The 25,126-nt window shown below is 63.1% G+C and overlaps 3 protein-coding genes and 1 long non-coding RNA gene across 5 annotated transcripts; 2 read left to right on the plus strand and 2 right to left on the minus strand.

Annotated features, from left to right (window-relative positions):
• The first annotated feature begins 363 nt into the window (after positions 1-363).
• Positions 364-13,636, plus strand: GYS1 (glycogen synthase 1). Its single transcript, XM_062176501.1, has 16 exons — positions 364-666; positions 2,024-2,205; positions 4,099-4,290; positions 4,863-5,048; positions 5,213-5,357; positions 5,755-5,872; positions 6,180-6,300; positions 6,465-6,571; positions 7,497-7,556; positions 7,644-7,722; positions 8,966-9,079; positions 9,325-9,451; positions 10,855-10,950; positions 11,213-11,376; positions 12,107-12,187; positions 12,302-13,636. Exons 1-16 carry the CDS (start codon positions 549-551, stop codon positions 12,617-12,619), a joined length of 2,208 nt encoding a protein of 735 aa, XP_062032485.1. The 5' UTR covers positions 364-548; the 3' UTR covers positions 12,620-13,636.
• Positions 13,637-14,720: 1,084 nt separating this feature from the next.
• On the minus strand, positions 14,721-16,122 carry FTL (ferritin light chain). The gene is made up of 4 exons (XM_062176514.1): positions 15,814-16,122; positions 15,531-15,677; positions 15,109-15,234; positions 14,721-14,998 (listed from the first exon to the last, which is right to left on the minus strand). The coding sequence occupies exons 1-4, from the start codon at positions 15,913-15,915 to the stop codon at positions 14,846-14,848; spliced, it is 528 nt and encodes a 175-aa protein (XP_062032498.1). The 5' UTR covers positions 15,916-16,122; the 3' UTR covers positions 14,721-14,845.
• A 76-nt stretch (positions 16,123-16,198) lies between these two features.
• Positions 16,199-20,546, plus strand: LOC133748018 (uncharacterized). Its single transcript, XR_009864427.1, has 2 exons — positions 16,199-16,384; positions 18,002-20,546. It is a non-coding gene; the product is annotated as an uncharacterized LOC133748018 (long non-coding RNA).
• Positions 18,777-22,260, minus strand: BAX (BCL2 associated X, apoptosis regulator). 2 transcript variants are annotated; one of them, XM_062176513.1, is made up of 6 exons: positions 22,178-22,232; positions 21,575-21,626; positions 21,342-21,488; positions 21,032-21,167; positions 19,291-19,395; positions 18,777-18,983 (listed from the first exon to the last, which is right to left on the minus strand). In XM_062176513.1, exons 1-6 carry the CDS (start codon positions 22,209-22,211, stop codon positions 18,879-18,881), a joined length of 579 nt encoding a protein of 192 aa, XP_062032497.1. In that variant the 5' UTR covers positions 22,212-22,232; the 3' UTR covers positions 18,777-18,878. The 2 variants fall into 2 exon arrangements, with proteins under 2 accessions (XP_062032497.1, XP_062032496.1); XM_062176512.1 differs by lacking the exon at positions 18,777-18,983 and having other exon boundaries at positions 19,174-19,395; positions 22,178-22,260.
• Between the last annotated feature and the right edge of the window lie 2,866 nt (positions 22,261-25,126).

A 25,126-nucleotide genomic window follows, 5' to 3' on the forward strand; every position in this document is an offset into this window, starting at 1 on the left:
CTGAGGCCGATTGCAAAATCCTCAGCACTTGTAGCAACCACACGTCCTCCACGCTCCCTTTCCTCTCTCTTCGACCCTCCTCTTTCTTCCCACCTTGGGGCCTCCAGCTGCGGATTGACAGCGCCGAACGGCCAATCGCTGCCGTTCAGGACGGCGACAAGCCCCGCCCACCGTAGGGGGCGTGCCCCCGTCTATCTCCTAGGCTGCGGCGCGACTAAGCGAACTCGCTGCTCTCCGCCAATGAGGAGACTCGAGGGCCACGCCCCCTGGCGCGAACCAATGGCGCTTGCCGGGGGCCAGGCACCGCCTCCTGGCGGCCGCAAAGTTTCACTGCAGGGGCACCGCTGGCCTCAGTGACGCTGCGGCCGCCTCCAGCCTCGGTCCGAGCGCTCCGGGCGGGGGGTGCGGTCTTGCAATAGGAAGCCAAGCTCGCTGCTAGCTTCCGTCGGCCTCCAGCTACCCAGCCCGGGCGCCCTGCCCGTTGCATTCCCCGGGACACCTCCGGGGTCCTCACCTGCGGCGCCCGGAGCCCCCCGCCCGCGTCAGCCATGCCTCTTAGCCGCACCTTGTCCATGTCCTCGCTGCCGGGACTGGAGGATTGGGAGGATGAGTTCGACTTGGAGAACTCGGTACTCTTCGAAGTGGCCTGGGAGGTGGCCAACAAGGGTGAGCCTGCGGGCGTCGGGGCCTATGACGGAAAGGGTAGCCGGGTAGGGGGGCCCAGGACGCTGAGTCCCTGGGAGAGAGGGGCTCCACGGGGGTCTCTTGGGTCCCGGGCAAGGCTCCAGTGACTCCTGTGCCCTTGGGCAAAGCCTGGGGTATGGCTCCTGGGCCCTGGGGGGAGGGGACGAGAGAATTGCCTTAAAATAAAAGGAGGCTGGAAACTCAGGTCCCGGGTCCTAGGGAGAATGGGCGTTAAAATAGCGCAAGAGATTCCTAATCGGGGGGGGGGGGGGGGGGGGCTCCTGAGGAATGGGCCCTGAACAGGGCAAAGGGCTGGTTGGGGCTTCAGACCTGTGACCCCTCCCCCCCCAGGGGGGAAATGGTTGGGGATGGAAGTCTGGGTCTGGGCGAGAGCCAGAGGGGGTGTGTGGGTCCTGGTGGGGGGCTCTGGCGACCTGGCTGCTGGGGAGTGAAGATGGGAGGGGGCTGGAGCCCATCATTATATGGGGGCCAGGGTGGGAGGGACTTAGGGCCGAATGCCTGGACTTCGGAGGAGTGGAAGGCCTGAGCTGGAGGCCTGGAACCGGCCAAGGCTGGGAAGTCCTGAATTGCTCGGGGGCTGGGCCGTGGCTGGGAGTGGCTCCCGGGCCTCCAAGGGTCTGGATCTGGAGAAGCTGGGGCTGGAGCCCCTAGGAGCCCGGTGGTCCTGCTCCCCCGCAGACCAGCGGCCCGGGGTTTGCTCTGCGGCGTGTTGGGGGAGGAAGGGGCTGGGATCACAGCTTGCAGAGACACAGCCACATGTTGTCAGGGTTCCGGCTGCAGGCAGGGAGGAGGCTGGGGGCCCAGACTCCCCAGTCTGCGGTGGGGTCGCGGGCAGGACCTCTGCCCCCGGTCGGGAAGGGAGACCGGGAGCCAGGTCAGCAGGGTCCCTGGGGGCGGGAAGGATGATTCAGGCTCTCTTGTGCAACTGCGGGATGCTGACTGGCGCCATGAAGGCAGATGCTCCCTTATCGCCTCCTGGGGTTAGCTGGGGACTCACCCCAGCTCCTGCAGGCTGGAAACCGGGGGGCCCCTGTCCCTCAGCTTCCGCCACCTTGGGGCCCTGGCCCCGAATTCCTTCAGACCCAGGAGCCCACGCCCCGAGCCCCATCTGTCTCCGACTCAGGAGTCCAGCCTGAGCCCCTTCTCCTGTGGACCCAGAAGGAGGTCCTCCAGCCCCCCTTCCCTCCCCCACTCAAACCTCCAAGCCCCACCCCTTCCCCTCTCTGACTCGGAAGTATGGGCTCCCAGGGTCAGGGATGCCAGGAATCACAACCTTGGGCCCCAGCTGGGCTCTGCCCTCACACACTTGGGCCCACAGTGGGTGGCATCTACACGGTGCTGCAGACCAAGGCCAAGGTGACGGGAGACGAATGGGGCGACAACTACTTCCTGGTGGGACCCTACACCGAGCAAGGCGTGAGGACCCAGGTGGAGCTGCTGGAGCCCCCCACCCCTGCCCTGAAGAGGACCCTGGACTCCATGAACAGCAAGGGTTGCAAGGTGGGACATGGCCGTGCCGAGGCGGGGAGACAGGTGGCGCCACCATCACCCTGCAGGTGTAGCCGCAGAAGGGCAGGGGGTGTGGACAGCCCAGGGAGGCAGGGGGAGGCCCTGGGAGGCACAGACAGGTGTGGGGAAGGCAGACACAGAGGAGGAGCGGGCGATAGGCAGAGGCAGGGCCCCATGACACGGGCCAGGAGATAGACAGACAGCAGCTACAACATATATTCAAGAGGCCAGGGTCCTCAGAACCCAGAGAAAGAACTGGACAGAAAGGCAGCCGGACAGAGCCGGAAGGAGGGTGGTTTGGGGTCAGGTGGTTGTGTGGGAGCAGGAAACGGGGGTGGGGGGATGGGGGGCTGAAGTTCAAGTGCTGCCTGCGTGACCGGGGCCAGTGAACGTGGCTGCTGGTAGCATATGCCTCGGAGGGGCGCTGGGAGGATGAGGAGTTAATGATCATAAAGGAAATGAGATCGTGTGTAAACCTTGGAGGTTATCAGCGTTCATCCTGCTTACTCTGAAAGCCCAGCTAGGAGAGCACGGTGGGGAGGCAGGCAAGTGGAGACAAACCCAGGGATCGGGCTCCAGGGAGAGAAGCAGACTGTAGGTGCAGAAGACAGGCTGCCGGACGTTCCAGAGAGAAAGACCGAGAAGGAGAGAGGAAGATGGAGTATTGATTAATAAGAGAGGAGCGGTGGGCAGACAGACCCAGGGCCGATCTAGGGATCAAAGAGAGGTGTGGGGAGTCCCAGGGCCCCAGGCTGAGCACGGGGAGAGGCAGCTGCCAACCTAGGCCTCAGACAGCGGGGGGAAGGGCTGACGGTTTAGGGGGCTGGGAGCAGGGGTACCGCAGGCCCCTCGGCTCCTTCCAATCAGCCTCTGATCCGGGGTGGGGTCCAGAGTCCAGTGAAACCCAGACTGTCCCGAAGGCACCCCAGGGCGGCCGGGTCCCTCCCCCAGGGCAGCTGTTCCTAAGAATAGCCCCCCCCAGCAAAAGGGCACACAACAGCTGGGAGGGGGAGGAGCAGGAGAGCCAGGCTCAGCTCCGGAGCAGCCAGGTTGCGGGGAGGATGGCTGCTTGTCCTCGGGATGGAGCCGTGGCGGCAGGGCCAGCACCGGGGCCAGGGCTCAGGGGGAACACAGCAGGTAGAAAAATGCGGGCTTCGGGGCGTGGACAGACGCGGCCGCAGGAGAGGGTATTTAGCCTGGCGGTTAAGACGCCGTGAGGATGTCCATGTCCGATACGGGGAGTTCCTGGGTTCAATGCCAGGCTCAGGCCTCCTGCTAATGCGGACCCTGGGAGGCAGCGGCCAGAGCTCAGGTGACTGGTTCCTGCCACCCACGTGGGAAACCCGATTGGATCTCAGCTCTTGCCTTTGGCCTAGCCCAGCACGCCAGCCATGGCTAGCATTTGGGGAATGAACCAGCGGATGAGAGCTCTCTCTGTCTCTCACATAAATAATTTTCTTTTAAAAACGTGGCTGCAGATTGGAAAAAAAAAAAGGGGGAGGGACTATGGGCAGAGGAAAGAAGCAACAAAGTGACAAATATTCTGGTGGAAGAAGTGTAGGGGGTGGTGGCAGAAGTTACAAAGGGAATTAGCAACAGAAAGAAAAATAACAAGAAAAAGCACTAGCATGGTTGGCAAGAGAAATGAGACAGCAAGTGGAGAAATGATTGGCGGGGTGGAAAACAAGTGGTTCTGAGAGCAGCGAGGAGACGGTGATAGAAACCAAGCCAAGGCCGGGGAAGATGTCACAGCAGGGGTGGAAAAGGTGATGGAAGTAGCCAACAGCAGATAGAAATAAGGCGGCGGGTGGGAAATTGGCAGCGGATGCAGAAACAAGGAGGCGGAAAGAAGCCCTGCGCCTCCCGTCACGCCCGTCCCCCCAGGTGTACTTCGGGCGCTGGCTGATCGAGGGGGGCCCTCTGGTGGTGCTGTTGGACGTGGGGGCCTCCGCCTGGGCCCTGGAGCGCTGGAAGGGAGAGCTCTGGGACACCTGCAACATCGGGGTGCCCTGGTACGACCGCGAGGCCAACGACGCTGTCCTCTTTGGCTTCCTCACCACCTGGTTCCTGGGTGAGGTAGGCCCCACTGTCGGCCCCCATCACCGCGCTGCACCCCAGCCTGAAGCTGCAGTGCCCACCGGCGCCTGGCGCAGAGGCACTGGGAGGTCCTTTAATCCAAGGATTAGTTCTGATCCTGGGGACGTGGGCGTCCAGGGGCCCAGCTTCCTCTCTGTGAGATTCAACTCCCAACCTCAGCTTCGTTGACTCCAGTCTTGCAGGTGCAGAGCTGCTAAGCTCTTGGGAATTGATGGCCTGCCTCGGGAATTCTGGGAATTGTAGTTCTCTAGTCTGACCTTGGCCACACTTAAGCTCATAGATTCGGCCCAGGGTACTTGCCGATCCCCAGCCTATCTGAGAACTAACAGTCTTGGTTCTGATCCCCTTGTAGGTTTTTAAAGAGTCGAGAAACCCAACTTTCCATACCTTGGGACAAAGAATGTAGACATGGGCTGCTCCTAGAGCATTGTGGGAATTGTAGTCCTCTGGCCAGGGTTGCGTACAGATCTATCCTGGTTAGGGCTCTCCAGGAACTGTGTGCTTCGTGCCACACGTGGACACACATCAGCCCCATCCCTGTTGCCCCACAGTTCCTGGCCCAGAATGAGGAGAAGCCGCACGTGGTCGCACACTTCCACGAGTGGCTGGCGGGCATCGGGCTCTGCCTGTGCCGCGCCCGGCGGCTGCCCGTGGCAACCATCTTCACCACCCATGCCACACTGCTGGGGCGTTACCTGTGTGCCGGCGCCGTGGACTTCTACAACAACTTGGAGAACGTGAGCTGGGAGTGAGGCGGACACTGGGGGAGCCCAACTCCCCAGCCCCCTGTTTCCTCGGACCCAAAAGTCCAGCTGCCAGTCCCAACCTCCCCCGCCCCCCGCCCAGGACCACCATTCTTCTCTCCAACCCCCGTAACCGGCTTCCCTCCCTTCCCGCCCAGTTTAACGTGGACAAGGAAGCCGGTGAGAGGCAGATATACCACCGCTACTGCATGGAGCGGGCAGCGGCCCACTGCGCCCACGTCTTCACTACCGTGTCACAGATCACCGCCATCGAGGCCCAGCACCTGCTCAAGAGGAAGCCAGGTAGGGGCTAGGCTGGGGTCTCCAGACACGGGCGAGGCAGGCCACCGTCTATGCCAAGGCCAAACTCTAAAGAACTACAACTCCCAGAAGCCCTGGCGGTTGAGATGTGCCCTGCACTGGAAAGTGTTGAGACATGGTCATTGCCTCATGTGGACAGTGGGCTCTGAAAGGGAGCGGAGAGTTAGTGGGCGTGGATCGCGAGCTGAGAGGTGGTGTAGTGGTGCTGGGGGCAGCCGTGTGGCCGGGTGCGTGGGTCCCAACGGAGCTCACAGGAGAGCGGCAGCAACACAGACATTGCCACAGGAAAGGGGCGTCCCCATCATTTATGCCTTCGACCGTGCTGATCCGAATGAACGGACGAGGGTGTGAACGGCGGGACCTTCTCCCCCAACCCCAGACATTGTGACCCCCAACGGCCTGAATGTGAAGAAGTTCTCTGCCATGCACGAGTTCCAGAACCTCCATGCCCAGAGCAAGGCTCGGATCCAGGAATTTGTGCGGGGTCACTTTTACGGGTACGTGAGCCAGATAAAGGGAGTGGGTGTCTATGTGCACGTCTGGGTCTGAGCGGGAGGGGCGACTGGGGGTCCCGAGCCTGGGGGCCTGGGTCTGAGGGCAGAGGCAGCTGGGAGCTTCTTCCTGAGGCCCTGAGCTCTGGAACAATGGGCTAAGTATCAGAGCGGCTCTGTCTCTGTAGAGAGAAGAACTACAACTCCCAGGAGGCCCTGGGGTGCCCCTATGGCTTCTGGGACTTGTAGTTTTAAGGTCAGGGCTAGAAATTGATAGTGTAGGGCTTCACCCTGCCTTGGGGCTTCCTTATAGACACCTGGACTTCAACTTGGACAAGACCTTGTACTTCTTTATTGCTGGCCGCTACGAGTTCTCCAACAAGGGGGCCGACGTCTTCCTGGAGGCCTTGGCTCGGCTCAACTACCTGCTCAGAGTGAGACCTGTGCCGCATAGCGCGAGGGCGTGGGCGGGGGACAGTGTGTTAACTGGGGGAGAAGGGCCCCCCTCCAAGAAGGGGCATGGCAAAGCCCCAGCGCCTCGGGGATCGGCAGTGGTGGGCGTGGCCTGAGCCTCCCCCTGTGCGTTTCTCCCGCCCAGGTGAACGGCAGTGAGCAGACGGTGGTCGCTTTCTTCATCATGCCGGCTCGGACCAACAATTTCAACGTGGAGACGCTGAAGGGCCAGGCCGTGCGCAAGCAGCTTTGGTCAGCAGCCCGCGGCCCGCGGCCCGTGGCCCCTGCTGCCCCCACTCCTGCGCTTTGGGGCTGGCGGTTCCCCAGGAGTCTCGGTTTGCTCGTCTGTGACCTGATCCGTCCCCCTATCCATTCCCCCTCAAGTCACTTGCTCCAGCGAGCATTTTTACCATGTGCCGGGCACTGGCAACACGGCTGTGATGGACAAGAAAGATACAATCCTTGCCTTCGTGAAGCTCGTCTTCTAGAAAAGTCTAAAGAGCGTGTTCTGGCAAAAACAAAACAGAACTGGAATAGGAGACAGGGTTGTCAGGAAGGATGGCACCGAGGAAGTACCACTGGGCAGAGGAAGGAAATGAGGGAGCAAACCATGTGGGCAGCTGAGGAATAAGATTTCAGGCATGGGGAGGGGGGAGCAGGTGCAAAGGCCCTGAGGCATGCTAGAGAAATAGCAAGGGAGACAGGCTAGAAGTTGAGGCCAGGGCTGTGGGAGGACCATGCAGGGGAGTGACATTCTTAGGTGTCGGCGTGTCCCCTACTCAGAATCTTATTTTCCTTTTGTATAAAATGGGGCTTTGCATCACCACGTCCAGGACCAGCACAAGTCCTAATAATAGCTGACATTTCTGGAAGGCTCGCCGTGTGCCAGGCACCGCGCGCTTTTTGTTTTGACCTCATCGGCTCCTCATGGCCAGCTTCTGAGGTCGCATCTATTTTTAGCCCCATCGGATAGCTGAGACACGGGAGTCAGAGAGGAAAGGCCACCTGTCCTCGGCCACACAGCACAAAGGGTCCAAGCCTTCCGGGGTCCGTTCCCTACTTCCCACCCTGCAGCCCAGAGGGCCCAGGCCTCAGTTTCCCCACTAGCTCAAAGGCTAACAACAAAAGAGTGTCTGTGTGTGTGTGTGTGTGTGTGACGTCGCTCTGTGCCTTCCAGGGACACAGCCAACACGGTGAAGGAGAAGTTCGGGAGGAAGCTGTATGAATCCTTGCTGGTGTGAGTGCCCGGCCCGAGCCCTCTTCCCTCCTGGGCCCCAGCCCCTCTCGTCACCATGCCCAGATGCACGCCCCTGCTCCCTTGTAGGGGGAGCCTCCCGGACATGAACAAGATGCTGGACAAGGAAGACTTCACCATGATGAAGAGGGCCATCTTTGCCACGCAGGTAGGGCCCGGGAGAGGCGTTCCCAGCAACCCTAGGGGCAGCTGGCCCACCCCAGAGGCTGCTGGGAGTTCTGCTGTCTTGGGTGGCCTCCCTTGAGGGGTCGATTCGGAGGTCCGCGGGAGGCTGGAATTTTAACAGGAGCACTCAGGCCGGCTGTTTTCTGTGGCTCATTCTGCCACGGGGGCTGCCGGGAGTGGCGGGGGTCCCTGGGGTCAGTGGACAAAGGGCAACAAGGGAAAATAAGAAAGTCAAGACTGCCACAAGAGGAGAACTCAACTTCCTGTCCTGGGGGGAGGGGGCGCTCTGGCCCCGCCTCTGCGCCCGGAGGCTGCTGGGAGTGGTAGTTTTGTCGCGTCTCAGGGGTGGAGCCGGGCGGTCAGCTAAAGCATCTTGTGTCCCTTGGAGAGGACGGAAAATGCTGAGCAGCCACGGTTTCTCAGCCCTCTCGCTGTCTCTTATTCCCCACGCACCCCTGGGAGCTGTGGCTTCTTGGGATTAGGTGAATGGGAACCTTAGGATTGGTGCTAAGAGGACAACTACAACTCCCAGCAGGCCCCGGGGCTCCCTGTTACAATGACTCCTCCCTTGCCCCAGGGGCTTCTGGGAGCTAAAGAGGCCTTAGAGTCCCTGGCATCCAGGGACTTGGGGGTGCGTGCTGTCAGGGGTGGGGAGCCTGGCGAGTGGGACCCGGACAGCCACGCCGCACGGACAAGATGGAAGCCGCTCTTGGCCGGACCCCACTTCCCGTTAGTCCGTAACGGGGCTCCTGGACTGCAGACAGGGCGAACCGTGTTTGCGAAGCGAGCTGATGCGCTGTCGTGAGAGCCACGCCCCCTGGCCTCTTCCGGCCGCAGTGGCTCCTGGGAATCACAGTTTCCTTGTCCTCTGTTGGAGGGGGGCTGGATTTTCATAAAAAACTGCAGCTCCCACAAGGCCTAAAGTGTGCCACCATTTTGGCACAGCCTGTGGCTCCGTTGTCTGGGGGAGCAGCAGTTACATAACTCCCCACAGTCTGTGAGGGGCAGCTTAACCCCGGCTCTGCCTCACGGGCAGCTGGGAATTCTTCTAGGCTCGTGTTGGGTAGGGCAAGAGCTGGCTAGATGGCCACTCCGGGAGTCTTCAGCTCTGGGCACTCCCTCGGCTTTGCTGTTCTGGTCGGGGGGGGGGGGGTGTCTCCTTGACTTGCCTGGGGCCAGCAGCGCTGTGCCTCCCGTGACCCCCGCCCCACTCACGGCCCCCACAGCGGCAGTCTTTCCCCCCCGTGTGCACCCACAATATGCTGGACGACTCCTCGGACCCCATCCTCACCACCATCCGCAGGATCGGCCTCTTCAACAGCAGTGCCGACAGGGTAAAGGTGAGAGCGCTGGCCAGGGGGGCGCTGGCATGGAAGAGGGAGGGAGGGGAGCCCCAGGCCTCACCCGCCTCATCCCGCCTGGCCCATTGCTTTCATTGCTTTGTTCAGGAAGAACCCTGGCTCCTGAGGCAAATACACTTGCTGTGTGTCCTTAGACAAGTGCGTCACCCTCTCTGGGCCACTCTGGGTTCTCAGGAAATAGCCACATGAGGTGCTTGGGCTAAGCCATTCCTTTCCATGGCCAGGTGATTTTCCACCCAGAGTTCCTGTCTTCCACAAGCCCCCTGCTCCCTGTGGACTACGAGGAGTTCGTCCGTGGCTGCCACCTGGGGGTCTTCCCCTCCTACTACGAGCCTTGGGGCTATACACCAGGTGGGCGCAAGCGAGGCGGGGGGCAGCGTGGTGCTGGGGGTGTGGCCAGGTCCGGCATGACCCTGGGGTGAAGGAGTGGCCGCCTCTGAGCCCCAGTTCCCCTCGTTTGGGGAGCAGGACAGTGGTAGCCACCTGATCTGCTACAGCGTGTCTTTCTCTAACCACCGCCGGTGTGGCACAGACCTCCAGGGCTGCTCACGGCCTCAGGTGGTCGTCACGGTTCCCGCTGAGCCCCCCCCAGTCCCTTGGTGTTTGTCCCCGAGTAACAGCAGCCAAGAGCACAATTCACACACACACCAGAGTGACGAGGTCTCTTCCTGGGCTGTCCCCGGCGCCCCTCAAGCCCACCTCCCCATTTTGGGGGTCTTTGGCCACGCGCTCTTGGCTGGAGCTGCTTCTTGGCAGCTTGCCCCCATGTGGGGGGTGTTTCCCTGCAACCCTCAAACTCGGCGCTTCTGCACACCCTTTTTAATCAAGCCGCTTTCCAGTGTTTTAGAAGTTAAATAAGACCCTATTCCCTGTAGTGTGTCTTAGTAATTTAACAAGTCTTTTATTTTTTATTTTTTTAAATACTGGGTTTTTAAAAATATGTATTTATTTGTTTATTTGAAAGTCAGAGTTACTGAGAGACAGACGGACATCAAGAGAAAGAGATCTTCCGTTCGCTGGTTCACCCCCCAAATGGCTGCAATGGCTGGAGCTGGGCTAGGCCTAAAGGCAGGAGCCTGGAGCTTCTTCCTGGTCTCTATGTGGGTGCGGGGTCCCCAGCACTTGGGCCATCTTCCATTACTTTCCTAGGTGCATTAACAGGGAGCTGTGTCCAAAGTGGAGGAACCAGGACTTGAACCGGCGCCCACATGGGCTGCCGGCACTGCAGGCGGAGGCCTCACCCCCTGTGCCACGGTACCGGGCCCTCTAGTGTCTACAGACTCTGATCCTGTGCTAACCGACACAGGGGCATCGGCCGGAGTGCTGAGTGAACCAGCCGCCCTGTCTCCATTACCGTGGGTCCCTGAGCAAGACAGTTCCCTTCTCTGAGCCTCTTAGAGGTAGGGAGAATGGGGGCCGGTGTCGCGGTGCAGCGGGCTAAGCCACCGCCTGCGATGCTGGCTGCCCGTAGGCGCACAGTTGGCGTCGTATTTGAGACCAGGGTGGAGCTCTGGGCCCCTGGCTTCTGCCTGGCCCAGCCTAGCCGTTAGGGAGTGAACCAGCGGGTGCAGGATCTTTCTCTCTCTCTCTCTGTCACCCTTTCTCTCTGTCTCCCTGCCGTTCAAATGTCTTTTTAAGAATGAGGAATGGGGGAACTAGTACTCGGCGCCTGCACTTGCTGACGGCCCCAGTAGGGGGCGCGGTTGAGCCTCCGTTGCGAAGGGCCCGGGACTAAGCCGGTCTTTCCCGCGCAGCCGAGTGCACGGTGATGGGCATCCCCAGCATCTCCACCAACCTCTCGGGCTTCGGCTGCTTCATGGAAGAACACATCGCAGACCCCTCGGCCTACGGTCAGCGCCTGCCTCCTGCGGGTGGCAGAGAAGGGACTCCCGGGGGGGGGGGCTGGGGAGGGTGGACCTGGGCGGGGGCGCTGGGGGCGCTGGCCTTCCTGTGGGGGGAGGGGCCTCGCAGCCCCCCAGCTCCAGGGGGAGCCAGGCCTCGGGCGCGTCCCCTCGCTGAAGCCCCGGCCCCGGCCTCGGGCGCCTCCCCTCGCTGAAGCCCCGGCCCCGGCCCCGGCGCCTCCCCTCGCTGAAGCCCCGGCCGCCCCCGCAGGCATCTACATCCTGGACCGGCGCTTCCGCAGCCTGGACGACTCCTGCTCGCAGCTCACCTCCTTCCTCTACAGCTTCTGCCAGCAGAGCCGAAGGCAGCGCATCATCCAGCGGAACCGCACCGAGCGCCTCTCCGACCTCCTGGACTGGAAGTACCTGGGCCGGGTAGGGCCCCTGGCTGCGTGCTAGCCCGGGCTGCCTGGGCCTGCTGAGAGCCCCGGGCCAGCCTCCGCGATGACCGATCAGTCAACCCCTCCTGGAAGGGCCCTGGGCCAGAGTTTTCCCTTGCCGAGGGGTGTGGCTCAGAGTCCGCCCATTCAGAGCTTTGCTCATCTACATAAGGGGTGGGGCCAGAGAGATGGATGATTTGCATAGAGGTCTATTGATAGGTATGGTGTGGTTTCTTTCTTTCTTTCTTCCTTTCCTTTCTTTCTTTCTTTCCTTCTTTCCTTCTTTCTTTCTTTCCTTCTTTCCTTCTTTCTTTCTTAAGATTTATTGGAAAGGCAGAATTACAGAGAGGGAGAGAGAGAGAGAGAGAGCTTTCATCCACTGGTTCTCTCCCCAAATAGCCCCAGTGGCCAGGACCTGGTCTGGCCGGAGCCAGGAGCCAGGAGCTTCATCCAGGTCTCCCCCGTGGGTGCAGGGGCCCAAGCACTTGGCCGTCTTCCACTGCCTTCCCAGGTGCATTAGCAGGGAGCTGGAATGGAAATGGCGCAGGCAGGATCCCAGCTGAACCTGCGCCCACCTGGGCTGGGGCTTCCCCCGCCGAGCGCAGTGCTGGCCCCTGCGCTGGGCTTTTCACTGGTGCTAAGGAGCGTGCCCAGGGCCTGCCGTCTGCCGTGTGCGGGAGGCGGGGTCTGGGTCCCAGGCTGACGCCTTCTCCTCTCCCCCCAAGTACTACATGTCTGCTCGCCACATGGCCCTGGCCAAGGCCTTTCCAGATCACTTCACCTACGAACCGCACGAGGCCGACGCGGTGAGTGGGTCCGGGCCCCTGCTGGGCCGGGTGGGCTGGCCTGGCCGGGCTGGGCTGGGGGCCCGGGGGCCTCCGCTCACGCTGTTACGCTTTGTGCACCTGCCCCGGCCGCAGACCCAGGGCTACCGCTACCCGCGGCCCGCCTCCGTGCCACCGTCGCCCTCGCTGTCGCGGCACTCGAGCCCACACCAGAGCGAAGACGAGGAGGAGCCCCGGGACGGGCTCCCCGAGGAAGACGGAGAGCGCTACGACGAGGACGAGGAGGCTGCCAAGGACCGGCGCAACATCCGCGCCCCGGAGTGGCCGCGCCGGGCCTCCTGCACCTCGTCCAGCGGCGGGAGCAAGCGCAGCAACTCGGTGGACACCAGCTCGCTCAGCACCCCCAGCGAGCCCCTGAGCCCCGCCAGCTCCCTGGGCGAGGAGCGCAACTGAGTCCCCCGCCCCCACCTCGCTCCCGCCCCGGCCCGACACCCAGAGGCGCTGCGGGAGCCACACTCCGCGTGATCCGCACCCAGCCCCAGCCCGCACACTCCAGCCCCGTCCCCAGCTCTGCTCTCGGGGCCCCCACACCCACACTCCACAACGCCGTGCCTTTCTTGGGTTCCAGAACGCAATATCTGTACCCCAGCGCTCTGCAGGCCGGGGCCAGTCCCTGAGGCTGGCGAGCTGCCGTTACCACTCCTGGGTGATGCCAGTGGCCATTGCCTTCCGGGCTGAGGTCCCCCGGGTGCTCCCGGCTTGTCCGTCCTGTAGCAGACAGGGTGGGACTGCCAGCGCTGGGAGCCACACGGCGTCCCTGCTGACGGGACAAGTCACCTTCAGGGACCCGAGACAGCTGAGTGCGGACGGCCGTCCATCTGAACACAGGCTCCGGGACAGTTCCTCTCGCGTTCTTCCTGGGGCGCCCAGTTCTGCTGGAGCACCCCCCCAGATACACTCCTGTGGTCCCCAACTCTTTGGCCAAGCCAGGGGCGGCCGAACCCCTTGGCTCCTCATTCCTTTCGGCGAGCCATACAGCCTGTGTGGACACTTCTGTGCCGGCCTGGCCTTTCCCGGACTAGAGCCCTAGCCTCCTTCCTGGCTGGAGACAGACTCCTGGTGCCTTCAGGGAATCGCCGTGCCGAGGCCAGAGCTGACGGTCTCCCCGCCTCCGTCCCAGCCGCCTTGAAACCACTGGGCTCCGGGGCTGGCTGTCGAACCTGGAGGCTCACCGCTGTGCCGCGTCCAGGTTCCTTTCCCCTGATCAGAACTGAGCCCACTGGGTTCTAGAACATTCACGTTTACCTCGAGGCCCTCCCGCCCCCAAGCTGTGCCCCGCCCCAGCTTCGGAGCAAGGGAGGGGCCCTCACGTGTGCTGTGCTGTGTCTGCTGCTCTGCTTGGTTCGCAGGGGCAGGAGTGAGATTGGCGTGCATCCAGGGATGAGAAAATACAGCTATTTAAGAATCCCAGGTGTGGTCCGATTCAGGCTGGGGCCTCCACCCGCACGGCCTTAGGCCTTGTCCTGCTCCCTCATCTCATCCTGCCTTCCCGGGACTTCACCATTCTGGTCCCGGTGCTCACTGAAGGCCCTTTGCCTAATCGGTGCTCGATTTGCAAACTTTGGCTCCAGCGATCTTTGGCAGGAGCGGCTGTGACTGGGAGCAAGCGCCATCGGGCAGCTGTTCCCCCTGACGGGACCCATCCCGGCTGCCCTGTCGCAGGTGGGGGCGCCGTCTCCAGGGATCGCTGTCCTCTGAGTGGCTCTGTTTTTCCCTTTGATTTCTCATCTTCACTAAGCCGGGTGTGCAGCTCAGAGCCAGCTGCCACTCGGGGAATCAGAGAGCCGGTTGTGTTGGGATGTGTCGTCATCTTCCCCTTGGCCAGCGTGCGTGTGGATATGTGAGACGCACAGAAGCCCCCTTCTCCCTCGGAGCCACGAGTGGCCGGCACAGTGCCCTGCCGGGAGGCGCATAGCACTCAACAGGCCTCCAGCTCCCAGTTCACTTCCTCTCCTCCCACAAAGGGAACAGGGGTCAGAGCTGACCCAGCAGACGGCTCCTAGAAACCCGCGTAAGCTTCTTCAGTTCCCCTTTGGAGAATCGGCCCGGGTCGCACATCTGGTTCCTGTGCTGAGCCCCAAACGTGGAACTGAGCACCCCGTGAGCGTCACGCGCCCTCTGCTCCCCCACATGCTCCTCCTGACCCGTCTCTTCCTGGTACGTGCCCTGCACCGGAGTTACCCCGGCACGGGCGGAAGGAGCAGCAGCCTTGGCCGGCCGATCTGGGCTGCCCAGCGCCTCACTGATGGTGAAGGGTCACTCATTGTTTACCTCCCTTTCAGAGCTTGGCCCACTGCCTGACCCCACCACCGCCCAGACTGCTGAGGCCTGACAGGGTCTTGCTCCCAGCCCTCCCTGAACCTGGCCCGACCCGCTGGACAGGGGAGATAACGGCCAGCCAGCCTGGCGGCAACACCCCACTGGTGGACCTCTCCCGGGCCAGCCCTGGAAGTCCGTTCCGCGGCCTCCACCATAATGCACACGCACAAACCCATGCTGCAGCAAGAAACTTTATTTGTTTGGTCCCAGGTTTGGGAGAGGGTCCAGGGCTGTGAACAAGCTGCCTAGCGGCTGGCAGGAGAGCGCGGGCAGACGCGCGGCGCCGCTGGCTCCGGGGCCCTAGTCGTGCTTGAGCGTGAGCCTCTCGAAGAGGTACTCGCCCAGCGAGGCCTGGGGGCCGCTCAGGCGGCGGATGTTGGTCAGGTGGTCGCCCATCTTCTTCAGGAGCTTCACCTCCTCGTCCAGGAAGTGGTTCTCCAGGAAGTCACAGAGCTGACGGAGAGAAGGGGAGAGATTAGACGTCCGAGCCCCGGCACGGCGCACGGAGGAGTAAGGCTCACGAGGGAATCGGCCCAAAGGCACGAGGGGGGGAGGGCACTTACGTGAGGGTCCGTGTGGGCGGAGCCCAAGGCATGAAGGTCCAGGAGGGCCTGGTTCAGGTTCTTCTCCAGGGCCAAGGCGGCTTCCATGGCGTTGAGGGTCTTGCCCCACTCATCCTGGGACGGCTTCTACGCAAAGGACGAGGGGCTCAGCACTGGGCCCAAACTCCACACTTTCCCAGCAGCCGTCGGGGCCCGGGGACGCTCAAAAGAGGTGGGCGGGTTTGTATTTACTGCCCCCAGCCTCCTACAAGAGTCGTCTCAGGAGACCACGCAGCGGGTTCACCTTTTCCAACCTTAACGACTCGCTCACGACTGAACTCAATCTCCCAGAAGGCCGCGCGGCACCCAGCCGGCGCTCGGGCTCCGGTCTCGGCGCGCGCAGCCCGCTGGGAGATGTAGTCCGCAGGCCGCACACCACGTACCTGCACGTCCTGGAAGAGGGCGCGGCCTCCGCGCTGGTTTTGCATCTTCAGGAGCCGCTCGGCGGCCTCGCGCTTCTCCTCCGCCAACTCGCGGAAGAAGTGGCTCACGCCCTCCAGAGCCACATCGTCGCGGTCGAAATAGAAGCCCTGCGGGGAGACGCGGAAGGAAAACCGTTGGCGGGAGGCGTGCGGGCTCCGCCCCCGGCGCCGCCGCGGGACAAAGCGGACCCGCGCACGCGCAGTAGCGTGCAACTCGGGTCGGGGGCGTCCCGGGGACCCTCACCAGAGAGAGGTAGGTGTAGGAGGCCCGCAGGTGCAGATTGACCAGGTGGTTGACGGCAGCCTCCACCTCGGGGGAGTAGTTCTGACGGATCTGGGAGGCCATGGTTGGCGGCGGTGAGATGACCACAGAACCGCGGTGGGCTGGTCCCAGAAGCAGGAGGTGGCCGAGAGGTGGTCCCGGAGCTTCTGACTGGAGAGGCGGTCGGAAGGCGGTCGAAGCCTGTGAGAGAGTCCCCGGGCCTGTTCCGTTCAAACACTGTTGAAGCAAGACACAGGTCCGCGGGTCTCCCGACGCGTAGCTTCGGGCGGCTGCTCGGGCGGCGGCTTTTATACTGTGCTGGCCCTCGGGGGCGGGGCTCGGAGGGCGAGGGCTCGGCCAATTGGCGTTTGGGGGAGGCAGGGCCTCCGGGCGGCTTCTGACCAATCAGGAGCAGAAAGGGGGTCTCAGGCCCCACCCTGAGGTGGGGAAGTCACGCGCCTGTTGCGCGAGCCTGTTGTGAAATGGAGAATGGGGGTGGGGATTCTGTGGCTGGTTCTGGGAAGTCGAGGGCTTCTGAGGGTCTCTCCGGGAGGTGAGAGGTTGGTGGGTGCCCTGGGAGCCCCTGGGGAGTGATGACCCTGCGGTCCTGGGGTTACCTCAGGAAAGCAGGGATCTGTGGCCGTTTCTGAGAGCATGGAACTTTCTGGAACCCTGGGGGTGGGGGGTCGTGCCTCAGAGCACGGAGAGGAGAGGACCCCCAGTCTGCCAGGGGTTTGCGCTGTGAGCTGAGGGGTGTCCCCGAGCAGAAGGGCTGTGGAGGGCTGTGGAGGTGGTTAGAATCGAGCCCTGCGGATCTCTGGGAGGAGGGGGTCCTGCCCCGAGGCCTGGGGGTTAGGAGGAGGTGGGGCACCATGGGAATCCACATTTCTTTAATTCCTCCCCAGGAGGCCTTTGGGCGCTCCAGGTGGTCTCTGATGGCAGGGGCGTGTGGAGCCTGGGGTCGAAGTGTGGGGGGGAGGGGTCCTGGAAGTCTATTGGGGCGCGGAGGGGGGGGCGATTGTAAGAGGGGCGCTGCCCCTTGCCGCGCACCGAAGCCTGGGCTCCTCGGGATGCCTTGGAGTTCGTCCGGGCCCAGCATTCCTGGGAAGCAAGATGGGGAGATGAAATTCCGGGGTCCTGGGGTCTCCCTGGGGTTGCGTTTCCTGGGGGCTGTTCTGGAGGTAATCCAGAGACTTGGGGTCTTCCGTGGCCCCGAAGCAATCTCTCTCCAGAGGCCCCGTGTCAGGCCTGCCACCTGCTGCTTCCGCGTGTCCAGGAGACGCCTTGGGCGGCCAAGGGACAGAGGGTTGGGGACACAGGGGCGGGGTGCCTATCTCCCCTGAACGTACACTTTTTTAAAACGCACCAGGTGCATGTGGGTGTCTGGGAGTCGGGGGCTCAAACCAGCGCCTTGACCTCGGAGAAGGAGGAGCCAAGGCAGGACCTGGACCCCACTTAAGTGGCCCCTGGAGGCAGCCCAGGGAGCTGGGGAGCCGAGGCCCCGGGCGCGGGGTCCCAGGTCAGCACCTGCTGCACTAGGAGCAGCTCCAGGCCCATGGCAGCTCCTGGCCAAGGCGACCCCCAGGTGCTGGACCCAAGCAGTATCTGGGGCCCTCAGTCTAGGCGGGTGACCAGGCCAGGATGTGCTGAGTCATGCTGACCTCAGCGCCGGGAGGGGGGGTGGTGGTGGCCAGTGTCGGCCCTGGAGCAGCTGACTGCTTGGGACCCTTGGGACCAGATCCAAGGCCGCGCGCTCCCCCAGAGCGGCACCTTGTCTGAAACCCGTGTGTGCGTTCTCGCCGTGTCTTTGGTTCCCACACTATTTTCCCTGGGATCATGCGTGTGACCATGGTCTCACTGGGCGGTGTGGTCGCCCAGGCTCCCCTCAGCCCCCTCCACGCTTGCTGTCTGCCCAAGGGGGAAGGGCAGGCGCCCGGGGCTCCCAGTTTGCCTGTGGGTTACTCATTCACCACATTTTCCACTTTAGCCTAAAGACCTTTAGCCTCAGGTAGGCCCTGCTGGTGAAGAGAGGACTTTGTTGTTTTATTATTTTATTTGAAAGGCAGAGACAGACCTCTGTCTGCAGGTTCACTCTCCACATGCCTGCAGTAACCAGGGCTGGGCTGGGCTGGGAGGGGAGCCAGGAGCTCACCCCACTTCTCCCATGTAGGTGGCAGGAGCCCGGCTATCACCCGCTGCCTCCCGAGGTGCACACAGCACGAAGCTGGAATCGGAACTGGAACCCAGGAGCTCAGAGCCGGCGCCTGGGGCGTCCTGAGAGGTATCTTAGCCACGCGCCAGGCAACGTGCAAGGGCCCACAGGTGGAAGAGGCCGAGACAGAGACGAGGACAGCCAGGACGTGGGGCGGCAGAAGCAGAGAGGGACAGCGGCGACCCCGGGGCTCTCCCAGGTCTCACTCTGCCACCTTCTGCCCGCACTCCCTGGTGTGCGTCTCAGGTGTGCCGCACCTCTCCTGCAGGGTCACTGGGCCAGCCCCTTGCTGTCCGTGTCAGCCCTGGCCCGGGCCTAGGCCCTTCCCTTGGAGCCCTGTGGCTTGGGTAACTTCGCACACGGCCCCAGGGCACTGCCTTGCGCCCCGAATCTTCCTGTTCCCCAGCCCACCCCAGGAAGCTGGGAACTTAGGGTGTCCCTCATCCTGCCCCACCCCAGAGCATCCCCCTGTGCTGCCGTAGCAGCAGCCCCCTTGAGGGGTGGGGTTGGGACGGACCCAGCCCCAACCCAGACAGCACAGGGCACCTCCAGAGCGTGAGGAGAGCTTCAGGCCCGGGAACGACCCCAGCGGCGAGCAGGCTGCCCGCCGGCCCGGCGTGGGGAAGTGGCTGGGCCACAGAGGCCACAGGCCAGTGACTCAGACTGTGCAGTGCGGCCCAAAGGAGGTTTATTGCCCCCGCCCAGGCCTCCCTCCCCTCCCCACCCCCAATAATTACAAAAGTAAGAAAAACGCCTGTGTCCCCGGATCCCCAACCTTCCAGAAAAATGTCATAATTTATGCAGAAATGGCACAGTCCAAAGGCAGCTGGCAGCCTCAACCCATCTTCTTCCAGATGGTGAGCGAGGCGGTGAGCACTCCGGCCCCCAAGATGGTCAGTGTTTGCCACGTGGGGGTCCCAAAGTAGGAGAGGAGGCCGTCCTGGGGACAGGGACATCAGCCGCGTCAGCACTTGGCCAGATGTGAACAGGGAAGTCACAGGGCATGGTGGGTGGGGACAACGGCCTAGGATCAGGGGGGCCTAACGGGCTGGGGCCAAGGCCCTGAGGAAGCGGAGGCACCAGGGAGGGCAGGAGCCAGTGGGCAGCGGTAAATCAGGACTGACCGGACGCTAAGGGAACCCGTTATAGACCGTATGCGACCATTTGGAAGTGAAAAGGGGGCACCCTGTGCTCGGCTCCTGAAAGCTCGGGGGTCTCAGAGGTGGGGAAGGGCAGAGGGGTCTCACCCAACCACCCTGGTCTTGGATCCAGCCCAGCAGCCGCTCTCGGAGGAAGTCCAGCGTCCAGCCCATAATAGTTCTGATGAGCTCAGGCACCTTGGTGCACAGGGCCTGCAGGGAGCAGGGTGGGCGTCAGGGATTGAGCCTTGTCCCCCCTGCTTGGAGACCGCACTCCCACACCTCCTGGCTCAGCCCCCTGCCTCCCCTCGCAATCTTCCACCCGCAGCCAGTCGGCATCATAGCCCACAGCCCTGGCCAGCTGCCCCCAGGCCTGGGGCTCCCTCCCGAGGCGCAGCTCGGCCCTGGTGGACTTCGATCATCCGTCCCACTTCTCTTCATCCCCACCAAACCCTCCCTCGGTGCCTTGTGCAGGCCGACCCTGCTGTTGCAGGCCACCCCACTCGCCCGGGAGCTCAGGTCAAATGTCACCTCCGCAGAGAGGGCTTTCCTAGGCCAGGGGAGACCGGCACCTGCCCACGCCCCCGCCCCACCCCGGGCTGCTCCCCCACTGTCCCTGGCTCCGTTGCAGCCTGGCAGTCACCCCCCAGCCCCAGCAGCTGAGTCTTGAAGACACCCACTCCCCACCTCTGCTGCCGCCTGGGGCGAGGCCAGGCGCCACCGCACCGTTCTCGGCTTCTGCTCTGTGCCCCACAGCCCCCCCGCTGCACCCACAATCACCAGGATGATTCCTCGGTCCGTCCCCACCAATAGCTCTTTAAATTATCTCTGTTTTTCATAGAGAAAAGCCGAAAGGATTTCACAGTGAACAGACTTCTTAAGGTCAGCCAGGGGCAGGTGTTTGGTTACGACTTTGCTTGAGGGGCTTGGGGTTGGGGTGCAGTGGGTCAGGTCGCAGGCATCCCGCACGGGCACTGGGTCACGGCCATGATGGAGCGCCAGCCCCGGCCGTGGCGGCCCTCTGGGGAGTGAGCCAGCAGGTGGAAATCGGTCTCTGTAACTCTGTCTTTCAAACAAATGAATCTTCTAAGACACTGCTTAGGATGCTGGCCTTGTCAGGCTCCCGGGTTCCAGCCTGGCTGGGCTCCCAGTCCCAGCTCCCTGCTAGTACGCGCCCCGGGAAGCAGCAGCCGGCGGCTCGGGCACTCGGGGCCCTGCCACCCACTTGGGAGGAGCAGCCGAGAGCGCGTCTGGGACTCGCAGACTGGCTGTGCGGGCACTGGGGCATGGACCAGCAGACGGGTGATCTCTCTGTCTCTGTGCCTTTCAAATAAATTAATAATAAAGCTTTCCAGTTAAATATATATGATCAGGTCACCTCACTGCCTTCTTTAAAAGCAGCCTGTCACTCCCGTCTCCCTCCCGGTGGTCCCTGAGCCTCCGGGCCATCCACATGCCGGGCCTCCCCGTGGGTTCCAGCTGCCTTGCCCCCCCGCTGCCCGGGGCCTCAGCGCTTGCTGCCCCCTCCACACCTTCCCCCGATCGTTCTAGGTCGCAGTGTCGTTCTTGTCACTCCAGCTCCAGCACCTCTGAGCCCAGTCCCCTCAGCCCAGCGCCTGCACGGGGCGGGCGCCGCTGGAGCAGGGGGCCGTGGCTGCCCCGTCGGGGCTGTGTCCTGGGTGCCGAGCCCAGGCCCGGCCACACACAGCCGACCCGGGACGCGTTTGTTGAAAGAACCAACGAAGCAGCAGCCAGCCAGGCCACGGCCGTCTGTCATTCCCTCTGCGGGCTCGCCCCGTCCGTCTGCCTGGGGGCCGCACCCTGGGCGCACTGCCCGGCCGCCGCCCACCTTGAGCACCAGCTTGCTGGCAAAGTAAAAAAGGGCCACAACTCGGCCCCAGTTGAAGTTGCCGTCGGCAAACATGTCAGCTGCCACTCGGAAAAAGACCTCGCGGGGGGAGTCCGTGTCCACGGCAGCGATCATCCTGCGGGAGAGAGGGGGAGCGGCGGTGTGGGGGGACAGCAGGCAGAGCATGGCGGCCCCCACCCACCCACCGCGCAGATAAGCGGAGGCCCCCCCATGACTCCCGGCTCCCGGGCGAGGAAAAGGACCTGGGGCTGGGGTGCCCGGGTTCTGAGCCGGGCTTCTGGGTCCACACCTCTGTAGCTCCATGTTACTGTCCAGTTCGTCACCAATGCGCTTGAGACACTCGCTCAGCTTCTTGGTGGACTCGTCCTGGGGCCCCTGCTCCACAGCCAGCTCGGGCGTCTGCCCCCCCATCCGGCCGGCCCGGTCCTGGATGAAACTGGGGTGGGGACGGAGTCGGGGCGCGGAATCAGGGCAGGGTGTCCCTCCTCCAATCTGCGCCACAGTAATCAGACTCAAACTCACCCCTGAAGCAAAAGGGCCCCTGTCTTCATGATCTGCTCAGAGCTGGTGGGCCCTAGAGGAGAGAGGGGGGAAGAGGCGCCTGGACTCCCGGGAGGCCCGTGGTCCCCGAGGGAGGGCCGTGCCGCGAACGCCGGGGTCCCTGGTGCAAAAGGCGGCTGCGAGTCCAAGCAGTGAGGCTCTGCTGGAGCCAGGGGCTGGCAGCGGGGCCTGCATCCTACATTCTCCGGGGAGGGCAGCTCAGGGCGCGTCTCCTGCACCCAGACCCCCAGCCTGAGGGGGCCGAGGCAGGACCCGCCCCTCCCACCGGGGTCAGAGGCAGGAAGTGGTGCCCGCGACAAGCCCGGGCCTGCCCGGGAGTTGGGGTTCCGGGATCCCCAAGTTATCAGGGGTCCGAGGACGCCCGGCAGGAAGGGATCGGGGCGTGGAGGCCAGAGAGCCGGGAACCTCCAAGGAGGGAGGGGGCTGGCGGCTGGCAGCGCCCGATCCGGGAGTTCCTGCCCCGGAGTGCTTGGAGATCGCACGGCCCCGGGCCGGCAGGAGGGATCCGGGGGCTGGCCGGCCGCGGGGCTCGCCCTCCTCCCTCCCGTCTGCCTCCCGCCTCACCCCCGCCTCTGGACTGCTCCCCGGACCCGTCCATCACCGCCGCTCCCGCCGCCGCCTCTCGCCGGGTCCGCCCGGGCGGCCGCAGCGCGCCCCTAGTCACGTGAGCGGCCCGCTGAACGTGCGCCCCTCACGTGGCCGCCCCGCAAAATGGCCGCCGGGGGCGCTGCCCCGCAGGGCCCGGGGGTCACGTGACCGCGCTCCCCGGGGGCGTGGCCTGTCACGGGGCCGGCCAATCAGCAGTCCCCCTGGGGCTGGCCGTGCCCATCCACCGGGCATTGCACTCTCTGAAGCCCAGAGGCCGGGCTTTGAGGTGACTGAAACCTGTGTGTGTGAAACAGCAGGAGCGGGACCCACCAGGACGGCAGAAACCACACCGCGGCGATAGGTGAGCAGGGGTGCGGAGGGTGGGGAGACGAGGGCGCCCCGGCGCGCTGCAGCCTGTGTGGGCTCACACGCAGCTGGGTCGGTGCGTTGCACGCCCAGGACTTCGGCACGTCTCGGTATGCAAACTCTCACATTAAAAAAAAAAAAGATGGTAGGTCAAGGCAACTCCGATCTGAAAAGTGGGCTGTGGTCCCTTGAGAACTGATCCCGTGGCGCTCACAGATCCCCAGCCCTCATTCTCCCCCAGCCTCCAGCGCACGGGGCGGTCCTCCTTCCGACCCCGGGTGGCCCCGCAGCCCACCCCCACCCAGATCCACCAGGCGTCTGAGAGGTGCGGGATTGCCTGTGAGCGCGGCGTTATCACACGGGAACCTGATGGCCTTGGAGCAGAGGCCGCCGCTACTGTGTATCGAGCCCCGGGACCTCCCGGGCAAGGGTGGGATGTTTCATTTCTGCTGATAGAATTTCCAACAGTCTGTGGGTTTTAGAGAACAAAGTTGCTCAGGGAGAGAGAAAGCGGGTGGCTGTTGACTGCTTTGTGTCAGTCCAGCTACCTCCACCCCCCACCCCACCCCACCCCCGCCCCAACTGTGGCTCCGCCCTCTAACCAAGGCATCCACAGAGTGGGAGAAGGCAGTTTTTAGCCAATCCCGAGGTCAAGCGGTGAAACCACGTCCAGGATGCCCGGGAGCGTGATTATACCCGGTGCAGCCCCCACCACACTGATGGGGCTGGCCAAGAGGACAGGGTGGAAATGACAGGGCTAAGTCGTGAAAGTCACAGCCTCGTGGCCCGCCCCGCGGCTCACTAGGCTAATCCTCCGCCTGCGGCGCCGGCACACCGGGTTCTAGTCCCGGTCGGGGCACCGATCCTGTCCCGGTTGCCCCTCTTCCAGGCCAGCTCTCTGCTGTGGCCCGGGAGTGCAGTGGAGGATGGCCCAAGTGCTTGGGCCCTGCGCCCCATGGGAGACCAGGAGAAGCACCAGTGCACCGGCCAGCGTGCTAGCCGCAGCAGCCATTGGAGGGTGAACCAACAGCAAAGGAAGACCTTTCTCTCTCTCTCTCTCTCACTGTCCACCTGCCTGTCAAAAACAAAAACAAAGTCAGAGCCTCAGATTGGAGGGGGTGTGTGTGTTGTGGCACGGGGTGTGAAGCCCCAGCCTGGGGTGCCTGTACCTCGTATCGCAGAGCTGATTCCTGCTGATGCGCACCCAGGGAGGCGGCAGGTGTTGGCCTAAGTGCTCCAGTCCCTGCCCCCGCTGTGGGAGGCGCAGAGTGAGTTCCAGGCTGTTTGCTTCAGACTGGCCCAGGCGTGGCTGTGCTAGGAATAGGAATTTGGGGAGTGAGCCAGCAGATGTCTCGGTATCTCTTTCCCTCTCTGTCTCTCTCTGCCTTCCAAACAAATATTTAAAAAGTCACAGCCTCTTCCACTTCGGTCTCTTGGGACCACCCGCCGAGGGGAGAGCCAGCCGCTGTGTTTCGAGGAGACGCGAGCAGCCATCGTCCAGGGAAACAGGTGCGGTGAGGACCCAAGGCTCCGCCAGGTGAGCCGCTGGGGAAGCAGACCCCTCGGCCCCAGTCAAGCTGCGGGTGACCGGGTGACCCCACAGCCAGGATCCAAGCCGAGTCAGGCAGTGAGCCACTCGTGGGTTTGCGACCTTCAAAGATTGTGTGCGTGCGGGGGGAGGGGGGGGCAGTTGTGGCGCGGCAGGGTAAGCTGCCCCCCGCAACACGGGCATCCCACAGCACAGCGCTAGCTCAAAGCCCAGCTGCTCTGCTTCCGATCCAGCTTCCTGCTCCTGTGCCAGGGAAGGCAGCTCAAGTGCTTATCCCTGCCCCCCCCCCACGTGGGAGACCTGGCTGCAGAGCGCCCCCTGGCGAGCTTCTGCGGCAGTTCCTCTTCCTGGAATCCTGGAATCCCTGGCCTGAGCCCCACAGCCCCTGTCTGCATGGAGATTCTTTTTCGGTGTGAGACCAAAAAAACAAAACAAAACAAAACAAAAGTCCTCATCGTCTTGCAACAGCGGGTTAAGCTGCCGCCTGTGGCACCAGCATCCCACGTCAGAGCGTTGGTTCGAGTCCCACCTGCTCTACCTCTGATCCTGCTCCCTGCCAAGGCAGCTGGGCAAGCAGCAGAAATGGCCCAAGTGCTTGGTCCTCCACCACCCACGTGGGAGACTTCGACCTGGCCTGGCCCAGTGTCAGATGTTGTGGCCATAAGGAGAGTGTGAACCAGCAGATGGAAGACCTCTTTCTGTGTATCTCCCTGTCACTCTTCCAAAAAAAGTGTTGTTGTTGTTGTTGTTGTTTTTTAATAAATAGGGGCCAGCACTGTGGTGTAGTGGGTAAAGCCACCACCTGCAGTGCCGGCATCCCATATGGACACTGGTTCAAGTCCCAGCTGCTCCACTTCCTATCCAGGTCTCTACTATGGCCTGGGAAAGCAGTGGAAGATGGCCCAGGTCCTTGGGCCCCTGCATGGGAGACCTGGAGGAAGCTCCTGGCTCCTGGCTTTGGATCGGCAGAGCTCTGACCACTGTGGCCATTTGGGGAGTGAACAGTGGAT

The sequence above is a fragment of the Lepus europaeus genome, chromosome 19, assembly GCF_033115175.1.
Source record: "Lepus europaeus isolate LE1 chromosome 19, mLepTim1.pri, whole genome shotgun sequence".
NCBI lineage: Eukaryota > Metazoa > Chordata > Mammalia > Lagomorpha > Leporidae > Lepus > Lepus europaeus.

What these genes read in the sequence shown, in the direction of transcription:
- FTL (XM_062176514.1), bottom strand. Translation starts at nt 15,915, where the DNA reads ATGGCCTCCCAGATCCGTCAGAACTACTCCCCCGAGGTGGAGGCTGCC. An exon ending in CCCTCTTCCAGGACGTGCAG is followed by an intron (nt 15,235 to 15,530) that starts GTACGTGGTGTG and finishes TCCTTTGCGTAG; the next exon opens with AAGCCGTCCCAGGATGAGTG. An exon ending in CCGCCCACACGGACCCTCAC is followed by an intron (nt 14,999 to 15,108) that starts GTAAGTGCCCTC and finishes TCTCTCCGTCAG; the next exon opens with CTCTGTGACTTCCTGGAGAA.
- BAX (XM_062176512.1), bottom strand. Translation starts at nt 22,211, where the DNA reads ATGGACGGGTCCGGGGAGCAGTCCAGAGGCGGGG. An exon ending in GGAGCAGTCCAGAGGCGGGG is followed by an intron (nt 21,627 to 22,177) that starts GTGAGGCGGGAG and finishes TCTCTCCTCTAG; the next exon opens with GGCCCACCAGCTCTGAGCAG. An exon ending in CCAGCAAGCTGGTGCTCAAG is followed by an intron (nt 19,396 to 21,031) that starts GTGGGCGGCGGC and finishes TGCTCCCTGCAG; the next exon opens with GCCCTGTGCACCAAGGTGCC.
- GYS1 (XM_062176501.1), top strand. Translation starts at nt 549, where the DNA reads ATGCCTCTTAGCCGCACCTTGTCCATGTCCTCGCTGCCGGGACTGGAG. An exon ending in TGAACAGCAAGGGTTGCAAG is followed by an intron (nt 2,206 to 4,098) that starts GTGGGACATGGC and finishes CCGTCCCCCCAG; the next exon opens with GTGTACTTCGGGCGCTGGCT. An exon ending in GCCTTGGGGCTATACACCAG is followed by an intron (nt 9,452 to 10,854) that starts GTGGGCGCAAGC and finishes TTTCCCGCGCAG; the next exon opens with CCGAGTGCACGGTGATGGGC.